The sequence below is a fragment of the Crocuta crocuta genome, unplaced genomic scaffold (genome assembly GCF_008692635.1).
Source record: "Crocuta crocuta isolate KB4526 unplaced genomic scaffold, BGI_CrCroc_1.0 scaffold619, whole genome shotgun sequence".
Taxonomy (NCBI): Eukaryota; Metazoa; Chordata; class Mammalia; order Carnivora; family Hyaenidae; genus Crocuta; species Crocuta crocuta.
Window position 1 is genome coordinate 2,817,291 of NW_027533395.1, and position 21,244 is coordinate 2,838,534.

Consider the following 21,244-nt stretch of genomic DNA (forward strand, 5'->3'; position numbering starts at 1 on the left):
TTCACTGAGTAAATATGTATTTAAAGCAACTGCTTTTTTTTTTGACTTTGTGAAAATAATTTGTTTAGGAAACTTCAGATCACCACCATGAACAATCAGGACCACCGGCTCCAACCATAAAATTACAGGGAACAAAGCAACGTAGTAAATTTGAGCTGTGCTGGGCCTGCAGAGGCTTTGCCTACAGCCTATTCCCTCCCTCTTTGTTAGAAGAAGAGATTTATTGGAGAGGGGTCAGAGACAGTGGACCATCAAGCTGGGGCGAATCAGAAGGCGTGGAAGAGAACGGGAACAGGACAAACGCTGTCCCCTGCGTGCTGCTGCAGCATTTAGTACCACCTCTCCGTGCCAGCCAGTCAGGCCACGTACCATGGTGGTGCGCGGATGACATTTACCAACTTAGGGCTACGATGATATCTGGCCTTTCAATGGCTGAAGAAAGAGGCTGAAGTGTCCTTATTACCGAGAAGATAGTATTTAAATAGTAGTGCACTAACCAGGGTTGTGGTGAGAAAGTGAAGAGAAAAGAATGGAAAGCAGCCTAAGCCATGTGTCTGTGCCTTACATGTGAGTTTCCAGCCTGGAGAAAAGGGCGGAGGGGACCCTCTGCAGCTGCTACCAGTCACTCGAAATATAAGGAGTTATCCATGTTGTTTAAACTAGCTTACTTCAGTGCCTCAGGAGGATACGTGCAGGAGTCTGTATATTTTTTCCCTTTTCTCTCTTTGCCAAAAAAGGAGGCTTCCTGGCTCCAGAGTGGAGTTGCTTTTAACTAAAAGCCTTAGGCTGACAACCATCCCCTCCTTCCAGCTGAGTTCAGCCCCTCTTCAATTGGGGCAAAAATAAAACGGGGGCAATTTCGACTTTAAAGACAATCTCCATAAACAAAACAAACCCACTCCACAATTTGTCTAGGGCATTCCTCCCTCCAAGCCCTTCTTATTTAATTTTTGGGGAATTTTAAATAGAGGCCTTGCAAAACTCTGTACCGCCTGACGTCAACAGCTCTCTGACAACGTGGATTCTTCTACGCTGTGTGGAGAGCAGCCCCCACCAATACTGATGCTTTTCCAGGCTTCTTTCCCAGTTGGAATTTGGGAGCCATTGGTGTCACTCTAGAAGACCGTGGGGAAGGAAGGTATCCAGGAGTGTCCCACTGGGGGTTCTGAACTGCATTTCCCAAACCTCAGGCATTAACAGAGCACCAGGCATCCAGTTAAGCCATCCAAGTGGTACCTCTACTAGTGTTTGCCTTAAAAGCAGCACGTAAATACTTTTGTATTTCGAAAGGACCTTTCCCTATGCTACACTAAACGGAAAGCCAATATTCCTTGGTGCAAACAGAAGATAACTGTAAAAATCCATACACTGAAACAACAATGCTACAGACGTCTAGTAAGATATTAAGGCAAGCTCTAGCAAGACACTAAGGCTTGGGCCAGATTTTCTACCAACCAACCAACCAAACAGGCAAGCAACATCAGCAAATGTTAACACAGAAGCCCCAAATAGAGACACTGCCCTTGATCCAACATGGAACGAAAGAGAAGTCAAAGTTAATAACGGACTCGTGACAGGATCCCATGCTAATTAATGCCGTGTCCACCACACATTTTTACAACCCACTCCCTGGGAAACACTGATGTTGCAAAAGGAGCGTTGGGTTAAGAATATGTACCCCCCTGATTCAAATCCAAGGTTGGCCATTAGTAGGCTTTGAGGTCTTGTGCAAACCATTTACCTTTCTGAAACTCAGTCTCTTCTTTTAAAAAAATGGAAACAAAGCGACCTGGCCTACTTAGCCCTAGAGAGCTTCTCTGAAATAACAGATGGGAAAATGCTTTGAAAAGTCTGTGGGCTCTAGGTAGATGGGGGTGGATGGGTTATTATTCCAAGCAATTTCAGGAGCCTGATGGACTCCCACCCCTGCTCCCCCGATACAACTCACTGCCCAGACTGGACGGCAGCCCACCCTGGTCTATCAGGGAAGAGAAGAGAAAATGGATACAGCACTCCACAACTTTTTCAGTCAACCTTCTCAACAGCCACATGGGTTTCAAAATATTACCCTTGTTTTGTAGATATGGAAACCGAGGATCAAAATGGCCACAAACTGGCAACCCAAGGGCAAAGTGGGATTTGAACCCAAGGCCCCCCCCCCCCCCCCNTCTCGCTTTTTTTGTGCACGCCCAGCAGAGCCCAAATGTGTGGGTCTCCCAGATCCATCAATCGCTATGCCCAGGCCTCATCTTTCAAAGCCACCACCTTTGCCATGTTCCCGCAAATCCCTGCCGGTTGTGATTCTGCTCTCTTGCTCTTTGTGTTCCCCCGGCACCCTGCCCTCAGGTTTGTGTTGGCCGCCTCCCCCAGGGAGACCAAGAGCTCTGTGCGGACAAAGGCCAAGGCTTGCTCATCCTGGCATCCTCTCAAGCCTCTGTCTAGCTCAGTGTTTCAGACAAAGAAGGGGCTCCGTGAAGAGTTGTTGAAAATGAAATGCCATGACAAATGAGCTCACGACTTCCTCCTCCCTCCCTGGCTTCTCCCACCCACACACCGAAGTCTCTCCTGCTTCCTTATCCTCAAGTATCTCGCAGAGACCAGCTCCTGGGGTCAGTGCAGGGTCAGCAGTGGGCTTCTCTCCAGCACACATCCCTCTGGCCTGGGGCCTTCTTCCAGAATTGCCCAGAGCAATTACGCAGCCCCTAGGTGGCATCCCCGCTTATAGTCCCCCCAAATTCACGAGGTGCCTCTGACTCATGGCTCACCTAGGAGGATTTGCCCACGGGGACCTAAGCCCAGGAGATTTTTGTTGCTTGTCTCTTGCCCAAGATCACCCTGTAAGCTGACTCTCCCACCCGGAAGGGCTCTCTTGCAGTCTGCTTGTCCACCTGAATGGCCATTTATATTTGGGCCTCTCCCCTCTCTGGAATGGAAAAGCAAAGCCCAGGGAGGTCCCACAGGCCAGGCACCAGGGATAAGCTGACACCCTGGGTGAGGCTCTAGGAGGAATGCAGAGGGCCGGGCTGCCACTAGCAGCTCCTCCTCAAACCCATTCAAAGCAGCCCCACCGGCTGGTGCAGGCCTTCACTGGGTCCCTTCGAGTCATGGCTTCTCATACAGGAAACGCAGACAGAGCCCTCCTCCTGGGTGGGCACAGTTTGGAGCTCGGGAATGGGCCGCCCCAGAGACCTGCTGTCCCCAACCCCCAGAGGGTGGGTGGGTGGCGAGAAGGCTATCCCAAAAATAGCTTCCCCCACCATGGTGCCCTACTCAGGGCCTATGGAACCACAGAGAATTAACCAGTTAGCAGCAGAGTGTCCCAGGAAGAAGCTGGCAAATCACCTGACCTCCCTGGGCCTCAGCCTTCTCCTAATGATACCTGTGCTTCATAGGGCAGTGGCGGGAAGTACAAAAAGGGGGTTTAGCTCGCTGTCTGATACAGAGGAGGTGCTTTGGTGATCCCTTTCTCACCCTGCTTATGGCTTCTAATAATAATAGTCTCTAGAAAGCAGCAAATAGGTTAACTTGAGTCCCAAACACTCTGGTCTTGGGATACCCATCCTGGAGGCCCAGCCAGGTTTATGGTGACTTAGGAAGAGGCTTTCTTTCTTTCCCTGAGCTTCTCTTGTCCCACTTCCCTTTCTGTCTCTCCTGTCTCTGAGTACCATCTTGTCTTGCTAGTTCCTAAAGGCTGATCTAGTAAAGATCCTACTCAAATCCAAGGAGAAGAGGCTACACTCAAAACAGATACACCCTTAGTCTGGGTGCCCCTGAGGCTACCCAGATCCAAGCGTCTCATTCTGGACTCGCCACCGTTAGTGACTGGTCAGGTAGTGTGACTGACACTCTGGGCAGCAATCAGTGATGGACCCCTTCCTACCTTTACCCTGTCAATCTCTGGTACCTCCTGCTCCAACACTCAAAGACAGGCACCACCGTGCCTCATGACACACCAATGACCACAGTCCCCTCAGCTGGGTAGAAGCAGGAACTGTCTGCTTCCCACATTAGACCCTCAACTCTGTGACATGGGAATCAAGTTTTCCTTGTTCAGCTCAGCTGGTTTGCTTGGTTTGGTTTTTCCAATCTGCATGAGGGCCAGTCTTTGATCAATATGCCACCATGGTCAGCAGGAATATCCTGGTACCTTGATGGCAGAGAGATAGGGTAGGAAGCTGGGAAGTCACTGACCTAGCATGCCTTCCATACCGCCTTCTCCCAGCCTCCATGGGGTCCCACCCGACCAACGTTAGGGTGCTTAGATGACAGACTCCATTCTAGAAATGGTTCTAAGGTGGGGAGGCCTACTCCAAATTTAAGTTTGGGGGTTAAGGTAGACCCTTCTTTAAATAGGCCTTGGCAGTGACTGGCCCAAGACCTCTCAGGTGAGTCTCAACCCTCAGCCATGGCAGGCTAGAACTTCACTGCCCAGTAAGTGAGCAATATTGTCACCAGTTCCAGCTCCCTGGCTCTGGCATAGCGCTTAGGCTAGAATGTGAGTGTCCCAGCAAATTGGGCTGACTCCACTCAGGCTCCCCAACCCTGAATCCACTTCTAGAATGAAGTTTCTCATCCAAGGACCCTGAGATGGTGGGACGGCCCCAAGGGGACAGAGAGATGGGGGTATGGAAGACTGGCTAGGACCCTGTGGTACAGAATCCTCCCATCAGCTGCCACAACAGCACTGACAAGATGCTCTGACCTCACCAACATGGGAGCCCTTGAGTTCCAAGGAGGTGGGTTTGTGTCTGCCTGTGCAGTGAGGCAAAAGAGTGGGGTTAAGTCCTCGTAAGGGAGGCACTGAGGCAGGAGCCCTGGATGCTCACTCTCTCTATGCAAAGCCCGAGGATGAGGTCAACTTCCTTCCTCCCCTCCAGGAGCAGTCAAAGTCCTGCTCTGTTGGCAAGGAGGTCTACATGTTGGCCAACCCTGGTTCTGCTCTCGGCACCAGTGACGGGGAAAGCATGCCCCTGACGGTACCAACACTCTAGGGAGCAGCATTATTTACCCCCAAGTGTGAAGGAGTTGATCGGATGCTCACATAGGAGGCGCTGGTTGAGGCAGGGGACAGGGGTGAGAAGCACACCCCCTCCCCCTACTAGGGCTGGGTCATGGCTATAAGGGGTGAGGGCTTCATTACTTTGTCATCTGCACAGGCTGGTCAGGGAAGAAGCCGGCAAATCACCTGCTCCCACGTGCGACGCTATTTTCATTACATTCCCACCTGCCCCCTCCTCCTCCCCACGGTGCTTAGATACACTGCAAACACAAGAAAATGCCAGCTGGCGTACACAGAAGAGCCAAGTGGGCAAGACAGAGATGAGGATGCCCCTAGGTAGACAAGAAAGACTCTGGGAAAAGGTGCTTTGCCAGTTCACCCAAGCAGGGATGGGTGGCAGCGAACGGGCCAGGCAAACCCCTGCCCCAGTATCGGTTGCTGCCTTGAGGTTTGGCCTCTCTTTACATCCCAGAGCTATTGCTTTCACAGATCTTGTTTAACTTGAGAAGGACAGGGGAGGAGGGGCAAGGAAAACTGCATTCTTCCCCCATCAAAGCCAAGAGTCTAAAGTAATACTTCTGGTTGTAACTGATCCCGGCCTGTTTGTGATTACGGCCCCTTGCTCGCTTTCTGGCAGGACGGCCCAGGAACCCTGCAGCCCCGCTGAAGGGGAGAGACACCCCTGCTCACTTGGATAATCTTGTCCTCGTCTGACATGACCAAAAACGTCCGTCGGCCTCTGCTTTCAGCAGTTCTCCAGGGCAACTCTTCAAAACATTTATTTAAAAAAGGGGGGAAAAGCCACCCCCAGCCCCAACCATGAAATTCCGTAACACTAATCATATTCCTTCTGTTACCAGCACCATCCTGGAAAACATAGCAGCACCAGCAGTACCCATTGGCTGATGCAAATTGAAGCAGAGAGGGAGGCTCGGGATTGGGCCATCTTCCTCTTTTGCCTACGCCCCTCCCTTTTATTAAGGGAGAGAACGCACACGCATGCACACAAACACACCCCTTTTGCTGCTATAGTATAGAAATGGCTTAGCAAAGCTCAGGACTGTTTCTCAGCTGTTCTTTCTCCGGAAATTTAATCTGCAAAGCATTTGGCCTCACAAAGCCCATTCCTAAGGTGTCCAGGAGCCCAGGAGCCCTGTGATCATCATTACAAACCCAGGGATGTTTGCAGCCAGTGACCCATTTGGCTGCTTGGGGAGCTGGCTGAAGGCTTGCCAACATGGTCAAATTCCCCTCACCTGCTCCCTCTAAGCTGAAACTGTTTTTTTTTTTTTTCCCCTTGGAGCCCCAGAGGTTAGAAGGGACCTTAGGAGCTCTGGAAATACAAAGATGAAAGGCCTGCTTCTTGCTGGGCTTTGGTAAAAGCAGGATGGTCAGGGGAGTGCGGTGCTTGGTCTCTGGAACAGAACCGTGGCCACTGTCTTCACTCCCAATCACATTTCCATTCTATGAGGGAAGGTGACACTCAGAGAGGTCACCTGGTTAGTGGGTAACTAAGCTTGGAACCTAGAGTGACTTGAGATCTTCTTAAACAAAGCCTGGCATTCCATCCCTGAGGGCACCGCACTGCCCTGCCCCTTGAGAGGACCGCCAAAACAGTGCCAATTGGCAATCCCTGGACCCAGTGGCTTGAGTGGGTGGCTGGAACTGGTAGAAAGTCCTCTAGAGCACAGGGAGGTCACATGGCCTGGGAGAAGCCTATAGAATCTGAGAGCCAGGCCTTGCTGCGGCCGTATCCTGACCACAGCAGCTCACACTCCTGCCGCAATCGAAAGCTGGTGAGCACGCTGAGCAGAGAGGAGGCAGGGGCCTTGCGCCAGTCAGAAGTACAGAAAACAAACGAGAAAAGACAGAGTGTCCAGAAACACCGGGACTGGATGCCTGGCCAACCTCAACAGCGACCTCACCACCTTCCTGGGGAGGTGCAAGAGGGGCCAAGGAGGTACAGCCTCTGGTCTGGGGCGGGGGTGACCGACAGCCAGACAGAGGAACTGCCGAGAGCAGTGGGGTCGCTAAACGGCAGGGAGTCCTTATTTTCAGGGTGGGGCATCTGAAGAGGATCTTGCAGGAAGGAAGTCACCATGTTCGAAAAATCCGTCTGTTTGAATGTACGGCATCGAGAGTGTATCAGAAGCGCCCGTGAGTCTGGCGCCTGCCTCCGCTCTGCCGGCCTCCAGGCTCCAGCTCTAGCACCTGGCTGAGGGCCCAGGGTGCCCAGGGTCAGGGAGCCTTAGTCAGCCAGCCAGGGGCTCGAAGGGGTGTGCCCGGCCTAGAGAGGGAGGCAAGGCCTCAGTGATGCTGGGAGAAGCCGGTGGCCTCTGAGACAGCCACCTCGACAACAGCGGTCCACAGCTGTGCCACAGCATGGCCATGAACTCGCCATGCAACACTGGTGAGCAGCTTCACTTTTCCAGGCTCTGTTCTTCCTCTGACAAAGGAGAGGTTTGGGCAGATGGTCAGAAATGTCTCCCTCCGCTTGGTGGGAAAGGAAGGGGGAAGCTCTTCTTCACCAGACAGTTGGGGCCCTTTGAGGCCCCTGACACACCGCCTCAGCCTGTTTGCTCTGGGTGAATGCGTTCTCATAGGCAGCCTCAGACACGGCGGCCAGACCATGCTTATTTGCATCCACCCTGTGTGCCCTCAGGTGTCATTCTGACTCCGCTCAGCTGGGAGTCCCTTCGTCCTTCAGCCACTTGCTCAAGGCCCATCTTCTCCAGAAGACTTCCCTGACCAGGCACCGTCCCGTCTCTGAACCCAACAGGCTTCATGAGAGCCCACAGCCTTATGGTCCTGCCCCCTTGTCCTCTCCATGACACCACAGAACCCTGGCTACCCTGCGCTTTCTGCCTCGCATTTGGCAGGTACCCTGTGAAAATGAGCGACTCAATGCATCTGGGCCTTTATCTTGCAGGCCAGAGGGGTCCCCCAGAAAGCTATCCCCTCAGTGATAGGAAGATAGGGACAGTTGCTTCTTGTTAAATGTTACACCCCAGTGCTGGGCACAGAGTAGGTACTACGTATTTGTTGACTGAATAAGCAAACCACAGTGTATGGAACGGTTTCCTGCATGTAGGATGTCACTCAAATAGGGCCGAAACTAAAGGTATTGTGGGAGTGGGGGAAGGAGGCAGGGGCAGCTCTTCTTTGGGTCTGGGGAGGTTAAGGGGAGGGGCCAGAACATTGTTTATTTGGACAAGAAGGCACCAAAGTGGGTAGGGCCCTGCCCTGCACTGCTCAGGCTCTGCCCGCACACCCTCAGCCCTGCCCACCAGGGCTCTGGTGAGCAGATCTCTGGGGAAATCACACATGCCCCTCACTCGTCCACCCATGCAGTCCAGCCCCGGCCCATGGACCCGGCTAGGCCAAACACTGGAACACGCACATGACTCTTCTGCAAGAAGCTTCCCTTTGGACCACTTTTCTCCTATCCCGGACAGGTTGCAGCAGGACTGATTTCTGCCCTCCTGCTCTCTGCGGTCTGGGAAACTCACATGGCAGAGCACTCAGGGGCTTGGCTTTCTAAAGAAGTAAAATCTACAAGGAAGAGAAATGCAAATGTCCAGATCGCCAAACACTGGATAAAGAGCAAGTATTGGAAGTCCATACCCCACCTCCCAGCTATGCAACCTTGGGGCGAGTCATTTAACCTCTCTGGGCTTCAAATTCCACCTCTGAGAAGCATAATGCCAACATTTGCCCTTAGTTTTATCGATATGTTTTATAAACTGCATGGTTTATGGAGTGCCTGGGTGGTTCAGTAGGTTAAGTGTCGGGCTTCGGCTCAGGTCATGATTTCACGGTTCGTGAGTTCGAGCCCTGCGTCGGGCTCTGTACTGACAGCTCAGAGCCTGGAGCCTGCTTCAGATTCTGTGTCTCCCTCTCTCTGACCCTCCCACACTCATGCTCTCTCTCAAAAATAAACATTAAAAAAATTTTAAAAAAAAAGTTTCTGGGACATGGTGATTCAAGGGCCACTCATGGCAATGCTGACGGGCCAGAGATCTGCACACCAATCTCAAAAACCTCATGGCTTGCTCACTTTATGGCTAGTCCTTGGCAGACTCTTTCTCTTAGTTTGGCTTTCGCTCACCTCCCATGGAGCCTGGGCCACTTCCCCACAATTTAGTCCAATAAAAGCTTAAGGGAGGCAAATAAATTTTAGCGTGAGCCTAAAAAGTGCTTGCCTGAGAAGGGAAATGTGGAGTTGGGGCTGACACAATTAAATGAAACAAACAGACAAACAAAACCCTCCCAATAATTGGATGAAGCACATTCTAAACACAGGTAGACAAGAAGCTGGGGGTTACACGAGCCATGAGCTGCTCTCCACTTCTCCCCAGTGGACACCGGCTCCCACCAAGCATCACGGGGTGCCTGGTTTAACTGGGTCACCCTGGCTTTCCTCTGCAAGGAGACTGGGGATTGCAGGTTGGCACTGGGAGCCCAGAGGGTGAGGTTATGGAATCTGAAAAGATGCTGATAGAGAGAAGGGTGGTAAACCCCACTACCACGAGTGATTACTGAAACCCCAACTGCTGAGAATGTAGTATCACACAGCTGCGGGGTCATCTGGGGGGAAAAAGCAAGGGCCAATTACTAAGCCCAAATTCCCTGAGGTCCTGACAAATTATACTCCCCAGAAAGTGCCACAATGGCAGGGTGGAAATCTGTTATGTAAGAGCGGAGGGAATGCTGTGTGGGGAACTCTCTCCCTGCGCTTCAGCCCTGCGGGGAGACCTGTCACTCCTCCTGACAGAAGGACACACATGTGTGTGTGTGCCGGGAACCGGCAGGGGGTGTCTAGTGGTGCCCGCTCCCCGGGCACCTGGGGCAGGGTATGTCCAGGGAGCAGAGTGGGGTCACCTGGTGGCTACACTGCAAGACTCCTACCTGGTATGTAGTGGCTGTTATATGTAGGATGCACCCTGGCCTCTCCTCCTTCTCTGCCCTCACTCACCACTGTGTTCCCCAAACCAAATGGCCTCTGGTTCTCTCTGCTCACTGAGCTCCACGCATTCTCAGCACAGAGGCCTTCAGAGGGGCTGTCCCTGGCCACATGATCCCCCACTCTGGCTGCTTACTCATGCGAAGGTCAGAGTGCCCTGTTTATTTCCTGTGTTGCACTTTTTGAAATCTCAAATTATTTTCCTGGTTTACTTGTGACCGTCTCACCACCACATGGAAGCCCCCACGAGGGTCAGGCTTGGTGGGCCTCCATCACCTCTGGGCCGCAGCCTGGCGCCCGGTCAACCAACAGAGATTTAGTGATGACAGACGACGTGAAGATGGCCTTGCTGGGTCTGGGCAGTGTGTGGTTTAAGCGTTCTCTTGGTACTCAAACCCAGAAAAGCAGCATTTTGGAGATGCCCATGAACAGACTCAGTGCAAACCTGTTTGCCCCCCAAATGGGAAGGCAGCCGAGCTGCGCTGCCCTGGGGCGGAGACGAGCAGCTGGCATCACTCTGGTACTTCAGCTGGATTTCCAAGGTCACCACCAAAACACATCTTCTGCTCAGAACTGACTATTCCAGGGGAATGGCTTTGGAGGAGTGTGGGACACGAGCAGTCCACAGAGCCAATGTGAGGTCAGAGTGACCAGCCTGAACAGGTGAAGGCGAGACAAGAGAGTGCCCCGGGGCCACTGTTCCACCCGGCTGTCTAGCAGCTGGCTCCAGCCGGGTGGCTGGCAGTGCTCATGCTGACGAGCCCTTGGACGCCTCCCTGAAAACCGCTCATGCAGATCTAGCTTGAGGAAAGAGTGATTTCTGGTTTTTGGACATACCCTTCCCCACCACCTTCCTCCGCACAGCCAGGCAAGGACTGCTTGCTTCAGGTGCCGCGTCGGCCCGCCCCTTTCCTGCTCACCTGTTCCCACAGCCCCACCCATCCTCCCCTCCAGTGCTGCCCAATTCCTGCTTTCTTCATCAGGATGCACCCGCTGGAGGCGGCCCCACCAGGCCCACCCCTCCACCTGGCATCCCTTCATGTGCACCTGGAATTCCTTTGCCTCTCTCTGCCTACCTAACCTCCTCGTCTAAGGCCCAGCTCGATGCCTCCAACTCCTTCAGGCGGCCTTCGCTGACTCCGCCAGTCCCTTACCACCCCCAGTGCTTTAGCTCTGCACCATGCAACACAGCCGCTGTGGGATGGCCAGCATGAGGGTGTCACCGTCAGCTGCTCCTCTTCCCTCAGCCTTGCTCAAAGCACGGGCCCCTGTGAGGGTACGGCCTCCGGATCACCAACAGGAACTTGACTCCAACTCTTTTCCTGTCACAGGCTGGGGCAAGAACAGCTACCCAAGCCAGGGCGCCAAAGGTGTGACTCTGGTCTGTAACATGGTTCCCAGCCTTCACTACTCTGCATAAGCTCCCTGCTTGCCCTGCCCACTTTGCAAACCACCAGGGCTGAGAGAATCCTCAACACTACTGCGTGCAAGCCATTCTCTGGCCAGGAAGGGAAATGGAGGCCATCAGAGGAAAACTGCCCAGCTGTGGGCGTCAAGATCAATCTCCTAGTCCAGCAGTCTTCCTGGTGACCAGCATGTCCTGAGTACTTACTGGGTGCCAGGGCCTGTACTAAGCACAGAATTCCTTTCGAATCAACATACATCGACCCTATTGCTGTTGGTATAATTATCTCCACTTTAAAGGCAAGGAAACTGATGCTCAGGAGACCCAAGTACCTTTCCCAGACTCACCAATAGCAAGTAGCAAGTCAAGATGAAAACCAGGCTTGTCTAAGTTGAAGCCTCATTTTACATTGCTAGGCTGCCCTGCAATCCCATTCTCAAAACAATCTCTAGTCTGCAGTAAATAAAGCTGGGCTGAGGGGACCCGAGGCAGAATTAGGATGCTAGCTTTTGCTCCTGGATCTATGCTCTATGGCCCTTTCCCTTGCAGAGAAAGTGGACGGCACCTGCATGCCAGAGATAATCTCAGACCAGCAGGGACTTCGGAATTGCTGATTAGGCTGACACAGCAGGAACGCACATGTGCTATGCTTAGGAAGAGAAGAGACCAAGGCTGTCTGACAGCTGGGACAGGACCTCATGCAGGCCAGTTACCACATGCAAATAGCAGCTGACTCATTGGAACCAAACACTTAAAAGGCTGTGGCAAAGCAAAGAGTGTTAGGTCACTTATCTGCAATGCAGACTACGATAAACCTGCCTTTCTAGAAACATCCTATCCTATCTTTATTGGGTTATCCCTTTTCTGGGGCAGCGTGGCAATCTGAATTAGCAATCAGGTGGTTTCTTAGTAAGAAGATAATCTAAGCAAAAAGACACAGAAGATACATAAGAGAAGTCCACTGAAGACACTGTAAGCTCTGCAAAGCTGACCCAGCCTCACAATACAGTCCACCCCTTAAGTACCCAGAATGTCTACATCAATCAGAGAGTCTAAGCTTCATAAGGCAGGAACCTTATGAGTATGCACCAAACCAGCATGGGGCCTGGGATAAAGGAGGTATTCAAGAATTGTGAAATAAACGAATGAGTGAAAAATGAACACCATGTGGATGTCTCCCTTATAAAAAGCCCACTTAGAACCAGTTATAACAATGTTCACGAGGAAACAGCTAAATAACAGAAGAGATACCACCTCAGTGTTAAAAAGAAATTCTAACTCACAAAATATATGGCTGAAGAATGCATCATCTGACAATACAAAACCATCACATGACACACAAATCTGAAAGCTTATCAGTTTGTCTTATTGATATATTTAGCAAATAATAAATAGTTATATTTACTAACTCCCCCTCCCCCCAAAAGCCCATGCAGTGTGTATCATTGCCCCCTTACACTCATGAGGAAACAAAGTGATTTGTATTTACATCACAAAGTTAGGGTGTATTCGATCTTCAACCTAGTATTCAGATTCTTGATTCTTTGTTTCTCCACTACACACACAGCTGCTAAGCAAGTAAACAGTTCACAGCCCTAAATGCTTTTGGGTACCTTACACACACACACACACACCCCCCCATAGCTCCTTTCTTTAAAACCTGCTTTCCACCAGCATGCGCGCACGCGCACACACACACACACACACACACACACCTCATAGCTCCTTTCTTTAAAACCTGCTCTCCACCAGCCACTGCCGAGGAGGCTAGTGAGGTAGCCATGTTTATACCCGTGACACTTCTGGACACAGCTTATTGGCCCAGGGCTGGCCACTTCATGGAAGGTCTGCTGATTGGCTGGTCAGGAGCCAATCAGATTCACATTCAAACTTGAAAATTTGAACTCTGAGAACCAGAAGCCACCGTCAGTTGGTGGCAATTATCTCAACTGAAAAGCCATGCAGTCGGCCCTGACAGAACATAGCAGGTAAGTGGGCTGCTGTTTTAAGTGAACAGGAAGAGGATGGAGGTTGGTCTGCGGTGAGAAGATCACAGCGGGGCTTTAAATCTATATGGTATACCCAAAAGAGAGACAGATGAGAGGGGCTGATCTGGCTCCAGTGGACGCTGGTTCTCAGCTCCTGTGAGGCTGGGACGCCCTTCATATCCTTGGGTTTGGAGAGATTTCCCTGCATTCTTTCAGTAGTCTCTTGAGCAAGTCTGAGTGGATTTCTGTCCTCTGCTCACCACTCACTTGGGACCAAGGCATGGATTTTGGAGGGGACTGAGATGTGCCAAGTCCCCAAGGCTCAGTATTTTCACCTGTACAATTTCTCAGCTGGATGGACCAGCAGAGCTCAAAATGCCTTGTCGGCATCATTTGATGCTGGTCCTACAGCTATGTGCCCCTGAGGAAGGGGAAGGACTCCCAGGGTTATCATGCTGGTACAAGAAGGAAACAGAGACTCCGAGAAGGAAAGGTGAGGCAGGAAAACAACGAGCCATCTGTTGACTCATATCCTCACATCCTCCCCTGGCCCTTAGTCCCAAGGAGGAGGAAGTAATCCTGGCAAGTTGGAGACCAGCAACCAGAGCAACAGAGACCCTGCCATCACCACTCTACAAGGATTCAGACCAGATTGTACCTGCACAAAGGTGAAGCCAGTGTGGTCCTTGAGGCAGAAGAATGTCGTACAAAGGAAGCGTCTCAGATACTGCTGTGTATGTGAAGGGGGAAGAACTTCCCAAGGAAAAGACAACAGTGGCTGCTGCACACCTTGTTGGTGGTCAAACCAAGCAAAGCTGTTGAATCTTTCTGCGAGATATGTCCCTGTATATCAAAGGAGAAAGAGTCCTTTCTGGCTGGGCCCCAGGCCCACTGCTTGATCAAAAAGGCTTTCCCTGAAGGCACTCAGGTCCCACTCTGGGTGTCCTTGACTTCTGCCTGCCTACATTCCCTGGAATAGGTTTGTCCTCAGTGCTGTTGGTACACATCACCTTCCTCAGATCCTCTCAGCTGGCATGTGCCCTCAATTTCAAGGGAATGACTAACAACATGAGTTCCCATTACCTATGACCACCATGTTGGAAGATGGGACACAGAGTCCTCCTTCTTCAAAGATGCTTCAGGGAGACCTGTGGTCGTTCTCAACCAGCCTGGGTCTCTTCCCAACCTGCAGCGCCACCAACTCCTGGTGATCCGACCCAGGATGGGCCGGTTCTCACCCTCCCCCTATGTCCTCTGTAGAGGGCAGAGATCCCAGCTGCTGGACTCTAAGAAAATGACTTAACCTCTTAGCCTGTTACTTCAGCCACAAAATTGTTAAAGGGCCTTCTACCGCAGGGGGTAGATTCTGATTCTGGCAAAATTGTACTCATGAAAAGGCACTTGGCATTTACTTTTTACTGACCCTGAATTGCCTTCCAGACACATCTCTCTTTAGACCAAGGAGACTACAGAGCCCTGGCACAGCCAGATCTCCAAATTGCCTGGTGGCCGTGGTCCCATAGGACCTGGATGAGAAGGCAGAGCCAGAGGCTGGTGGACCCCGCTGTGAACACTCTACTTGGGGAACTTCTAGCCAAGAGAGAAGGGGACACAGGCAGAGTCCTGGCTTTTAGTGGGCAAGGCGAGGCCCTGAGCAGGGGCGGGGGCAGCAGGGAATGGTGCTAACTGAGGCTGCACCATTGGAGTGGAAATGCCTCAACACGCCCACCGTGTCCCAAGGTCAGAGGCATAACAACTGGGTCTTTGTTACAGAGTTCAAATGCCTCACTCTCCACTCCTTCCAAAGCCAGCTTACAGGATGCACAACACACCTCCCCTCCCCCACCTCAGACACCCAGCTTCCCTGAACTGGGACACCACTGTCCCAAGGATCTGCAGTCTGGTCCTTCTGCTTTCTCCCCTCCATCCACTTAGATTCTCTGGTTAAACTGGTTGTACACTCCAGGCCTCCTGCTTTCTGACAGCAATGGACAGTGTGGGTTTGCACAGTGGACACAGTACTCCAAGGTCTCTGTGCAGACATCTGCTGTGGAGCAGAGATCTCCACCAAAAGTAAAGATACAAAAGTCCTAGAGAAGTGGAAAAGCCACATTACGGGAGGCTCTCTCTACCTGACACCAACAGTCTCCCAGGCAGAGTTCAGACTTGGGAGGTCATTGCTCTAGTTCCTGTTTCCAAACAGCCACCAAATTATCTCCATTTTACAGAAGGGATAACTGAGGCCCAGAGCGATTAAGGGCCCTGAAGCTACCCAGCCTCAGCCAGTGGAGGGCAGAATCCTGCTTCCTGGGCCAGTAGCTCTGAGGATGTGTGTGTCAGAATGGACTGCTCTGGGGAGTCAGGCTGCTGGAGACAGCCATTGGGGACCCCTCAGGAGACGACGTGCCTCTATATGCTTTCCAGGTGTGCTACCCCCACCATGGCTAGCCAGGGCTTCTGAGTGTCCCTAGGGTCCCGAGTATGGGGTGGGAAGAGAGGGAAGGACATCTGTCCCTGGGAAATCTGTCTCCAGTACGTGGACTTCCTTTTGTGTGGGGTCTTCCCCATCCTGGCCAGTGGCTGGTATGCAGAAACATGGGGGTTCACGCCTCCTGCTGGGCTATATAGCTGTGCTGGTGACACAAGGCAGGTGAAATGGCACAAGGGTCCCTAAGCCAGAACTCGCTTTCTGAGCAGCCCTGACCCTATATGGAGAAGTGAGCCCGTCTCTCCCCTTGGAACAAACTCCAAAACCTCTGTCTCAGCTGCTGCCTCCAATTCTACCATCAGAGATCCGTCCCTTTGGGTCTTGAGGTGCTCACGGGTCCCAGAGCCAGGCCCCTGTGACAATGCCAGCTTCCCTGGGGCAGCATGGGGAGTGGAGCTCGGTAGGTAGACCTGGTACTGTGACAAAGGCTGAAGACAAAACCCGTGCAGGAAAGAGACCAGTGTGGGCACCTGGGGTGAAAGGCTCAGGCCTTAAACTAGGGGTGTAGCTTCACGGGGTGGGGACTGCCATTGCCAACCACCTTGCCAACGATACCGGGCACAAGGACAAAGCCTCACCTCTGTGAAAGGTCTGTGAAGACCCCAGACCCAGGAGGGCCAGGAGTCAGACCTGGCTAACATCACAGCTGTTTTCAGGGAGCACAGTTCCTGAGCCTCCTGCAGCAGGAAGCTGAGCTCCCCTCCTCCAGAAGGCCTGCTGGGATTTCCTCAGCATCTCTACAGCTCCTTGCTGCCCACAGGCATAGTAATCAGGGGCCCAGGAATGTCCCCATTCTGTTCTGCTTTGCCCTGAGGTCCCTAACTCACTTCCCCACAGTCCATCTGTGCCTGTTACTCTGTCTATAGAATGAGTACAGTCACCTTTTGGTCTACCCTCCTTTCAGGGTTCAAAATACTGGAAGGGAACAGAGTAGGACAGGAAAAAGAAAACAGGCTCCTCCCCTCTGGGAGTGTCCAAATACAGCCCAAAGAGGATCCTGTGCAAGGGACCTTCCCCTGCAGCTAACTGAAACCAAAACAAAACGCCCTAGGAACCAATTCAAGCCCTAGCAGGATATGGGGAAACTGGTAATGGATGTCCCGACCGTGCCCCTCAGACAGGCGCGGGCTCTCCTTTTTCCACCTGCAGAGGGGTCTGCTGCCAATGGCACCAAAGCACTTGTGGTCACCTGGTGAGATGCACGCAACCAGCAGCCCCGGATAGACATGGGCAGGGCCCGGACGAGACAAAGCCTCGGCTTGCAATGACAGGCGACTGGTGTAGGGCCCTCCTTGGCTCCTTTATCCCCCTGCCTGGGCCCTCTTCCCAGGTCCTGGCAGCCTTCAGCTCTGCAGGGGGCAGTCAGCTCCCCCGCCCAGACACTAGCCAACCGCCACAGGCCTGGCCTTTCCTCAGACAATCCGCCAGGGGCCCAAGAACCCTGGCCCCCACAGTGACGTCATGGCCTGCCTTCCCCACCAGCGAGTCAGTTTCTCTCGCCCCTGCCTGGACCCTGGCTTGGAAGATGGCGCCAACAGGGGAAGCCGCCCGAAGGTGCCCCTGAGCTGGGAGCCACCTTCCCTGTGGCCTCAGTGGGCACGGGGACCCTGAACAGGGGCTAGGAGCCTTGTGCTGGCGGCTGCCACCCTGGCCTTGCATGCACACAAGCCGGTTAATTTCCCCGAGCTGGGGAGACATTCTTCCACCACCAGGCAAAGTGCTGGCCTGCAGCCCAAACCAACAGGGGAAACTTCAGCCTCCTCGGCCCTCTCCCCACCAGATGGAAATAACGTACAGCTGCAGAGGTGGGGGAGGAGGTAGGGAACAAAACCAGCCAAGCGTCCGTCCGTCTGTCCCGGGAGCCAGCCTGGCCGTCTGGGCACTCACCACTCTCGTTCTTCTCGATGACATCCACCACCTCCCCGGCCTGGAGGCTCAGCTCCGAGTTCTCCTGCTTCTTATAGTTGGACACCACCACGTACTGTTCCAGGATCATGGGCTCGGCGTTGGTGTCGGCACCTGGCGAGGGCAGAAAGCACGCGGTGAGCCAGCGGCCGGCCATGGCCCCGCGGCCGGGGCGCCCCCTGTCCATCGGCCTCGGGGGAGGCTGCTCCGTNGGGGCCGCCTGCAGCCAGGGCTCGCAGCTCTCCGGGCCCCAAGGACAGGCCATATAGCAAGGCCCCACACCGGCCCGCTGTGCCGCGGGGACCGGGGGACATGGGGAGCCGGGCCGGAGTGGGGGGGACAGCCGGGGACGAGCGGGGGGCCCAGGCAACTCAGAGGAAGAGCCTGCCGCTGCGATGAGTCAGTCACAGCCCGGCACGAGTGAGCAGGAGAGGCCTGGTGCGGACGTGGTCTCCCCAGACCCCTCGGCCGGCAGGGGCGGGACGGGAGGGCCGCCCATGAGGGCTGAGGCCGAGCGGAGGAGAGAGAGAAAGGCAAGGCAAGGAGGAGAGCTTGTGCCTCTCCCCCAGCCCCTGTGAACCCAGAGAAAAGGAGGCAGCAGTCCTCCCCTCGGGAGGGAGAGGAGCGAGCAGGAGAGAAGTCTCCACAGCCCGGGCCCAGGCGAGAAGTCAAGAGGGTTTGAGGCCGCCAATCACTGGGGTTTACTCGCAACCCTTAAATAGAAACACATGAGACCCATCGAATGAGGAGCCAGGGGTGGAGGCAGGGGAGGGGGAGGAGGGCCGAGACTGTTTACTTGAAATCCAAGAAGAAAGTCCCAGCGCCAGCAGCCGGTGAGCCCAGCCCGCCCCCTGCCAGCTTTTCCTCAAGTTCGGCTCCATCTGCCCCTCGGCTCACCAAGGCGCTGCCTCCGAGCCCAAGGGCCTGGTGCTGACAGACCAATCTTAGGCGCGCTTTACCCTGGCCTGGCTGCTGCTGCCCTCCGGCCACATGGAGGCTGATTCAGTTTCCCTCTGCCTTTGAGTGCTGGACCTTGTGGTCAGGCTCCAGGGAGTCTCCCGCCACCCTCTCTGGCAGCTGAGGGGTCGAAAGGCGGGGCTCTGCAAACGGAGGGCAGGTGGGCTGGGGGCTCCCAGGAGCAGGCAACTTCTCTGACCTCCTCAGCCAGTGGACCAGTGCAGTATTCATTAAGCCAGCCCCAGCCTGAAAGGTGGACAGACTGGGTGCCCATCTTGGCTTGCTGGGTGTGGCATGGGACATGCCGCTTAACCTCTCCATGTCTCACTATTTCCATCACCACCACTAGAGTGGAACGCAGACAAAACCCCTAAAACAGGACGTGCCCTGCCAGGAGCTGAAAGAATCCACAAACCAGAGACCTATTGGTCACCTCCTACAGGAAGCCTTCCCAGACCACACCCGGCCCAAAGGGAATGCCTAGCACACTTAAACTATGTGTCTACCATCCTATATATCTGCCAATCTCTTGGAAGGCTGGGGGAATTCACACCACTTGCGTGGCCACAGAAATGGTTGACAGGGTCCCTCGGGTCCGTTTGGCCCCCTTGATGCTTAAGCCTACAGCCACATTCCTTACACACCTGAGTCTAACTCAGCAAATGTTCTGTGTCAGGCATGTACTCTGTCCCATTTTATCCTTTTCACCTTCCTTTTCACAAAAGACAACCCAGTGGCCCAGAGAGGGCAGGACACTTGCCTTAGCACACACAGCTGCCATGGAGAGAACCAAACAGGGTTTCAGGTTCAAGCCCATATCTCTTTCCATTACAGAACTGCCTCTGATTTCCATTTCTAGACACCCATTCTTCTAGCACAATGGTCCTGAACAAAGCTCCACAAGATTGCCTGGGGAGCTTTTAAAGAATACTGATGCCTGGGTCTCCCAGAGGTCCAGCTTCAATTGGTCTGGGGTATTTTTGAGACACCCTCTCCTCTCCCATGGCTCCCATGCACGGCCAGGGGAGGGAATCACTGCTTGGATCTTTGGGTCTTTCTTTGAGGAAGGTCCCATCCAACCCAGGGCAGGGAGCAGTGGAAGGAAGGAAACCCACTACCCCTGATGGTTTCCTCCCACAGGGTGTGGGCCCTTCAGACCCAGCTCAGCCCTTTGGAGACCAGGAAGGGACCCTGTCCCTGCCGACTCCTGCCACATGGATGCGGACATGCACAGCCCACGCTGCTCCACTAAAGCCAGGATTGGATTTCAGGCAGAAAGGCAACCAACAGCAGGCAGCAGGGCCAGCCCACCCTGCACTCAGATGGGGCCTGCCCCTGCCCACCATCCATGGTGCTGATGGAGGTGAACCCCCCCTGGGGGGACGCCAGTGCCCCTGTGGCCAAGAGCTCTTCTTCAGTGCACCCAATACAAAAAGGGCCAGCCTCTGTCCTGTAAGATATGGGGGCTCCCTTTCTAGTTTGTGGGAATGGAAAACTCCTGACACAAACAGAAAATGAGGAGTTCCCAGAGGCTTAGAGAGCTTCCAAATTCCAAGAGCCCACATTACACTGACAATTAACAGCAGGCCTTCGGGGCTCGCTCGTGGTCAGTACGATGCCAAGCACCTGACTGCATCATTTTGCTGTCTCACTGGATCCTCGCAACAACCCTGTGTGGTAGGATCTGTTAAAGACCCATTTTACACGCAGGCAGATTGAGGATCATGAAGATAAGCAATTTTCCTAAGGTCACACAGCTGGAACTTGAACCCAAGCCCACCAGACACGGTCTCCTGTGTTCTGAGCTTCTCTACTATATGCCACCTACAGGGAGCCACTGATCCCTGGTTTCCAAAGGGACCCTGCCTCCCCCTATCTACACACACCTGGCGCAAGGCTGGTGTTTAATAAAGGCTGGAGTGTGGGTTCCGTGTTGACTGTCGCTGCATCTGTTGAGCAGACCACGGGGCCCATTAGGTAGTAGGCGTTCAGCAAGTGTTTGCAAAATGAATGAATGAACAAACGGGCAGACAGATGAACAGAGTGATTTAGTGGTTTGTTTTGAACCAATACGGATAAACCCGGCAAGGGCTCGCCTCTGAAATTCAGGAGAGCTAGACAACTATGTAAAGGAAAAAGAGGAGCAAGGAGTGATGAGCTTGTGGCCAGAAGCTGCTAGAAAGGACAAGCAGGGCTGCTGGGGAATGGAGAGACTTCAGCTTATTTTAATCCAAGCCAAGGAAATCTGAGGCAAGATTTCAAAGAGGGGAAAAATTCCGCCCCCCAGCCGCTTGGAAAGTTGGCCTAAGCTTTCTGAAGACTGACATTTTGGGACACAGAAAAGTTAAGAGAATGTTCTCCAGAGATTCTAGAGCACAGAAGATAGGCGATGGCACTTTCTGGAGGCTACTGCAAAGGCTGTGGGATGGACAGATGGACACACAGACACTCTGCCCTCTGGGCTGCTCTCCCCTCCCCCAGTGCATGCAGGCTCCCAGCTCACTCTGGCTGGCATCTGCCTTTTAGGGTGTTGCCTGCC

At 53.4% G+C, this 21,244-nt stretch overlaps 1 protein-coding gene and 1 long non-coding RNA gene across 3 annotated transcripts in view; one reads left to right on the forward strand and one right to left on the reverse strand.

Annotated features, from left to right (window-relative positions):
* Positions 1 to 21,244, reverse strand: part of SH3PXD2A (SH3 and PX domains 2A) — a 232,485-nt gene that overhangs the window by 32,752 nt on the left and 178,489 nt on the right. For both annotated transcript variants that reach the window (XM_077748467.1, XM_077748468.1), the window contains one exon: positions 17,731 to 17,862. In XM_077748467.1, the coding sequence (XP_077604593.1) occupies positions 17,731 to 17,862 (132 nt within the window). The remainder of the gene's footprint in view (positions 1 to 17,730; positions 17,863 to 21,244) is intronic.
* Positions 13,290 to 15,136, forward strand: LOC144218529 (uncharacterized). Its single transcript, XR_013331180.1, has 2 exons — positions 13,290 to 13,355; positions 13,913 to 15,136. It is a non-coding gene; the product is annotated as an uncharacterized LOC144218529 (long non-coding RNA).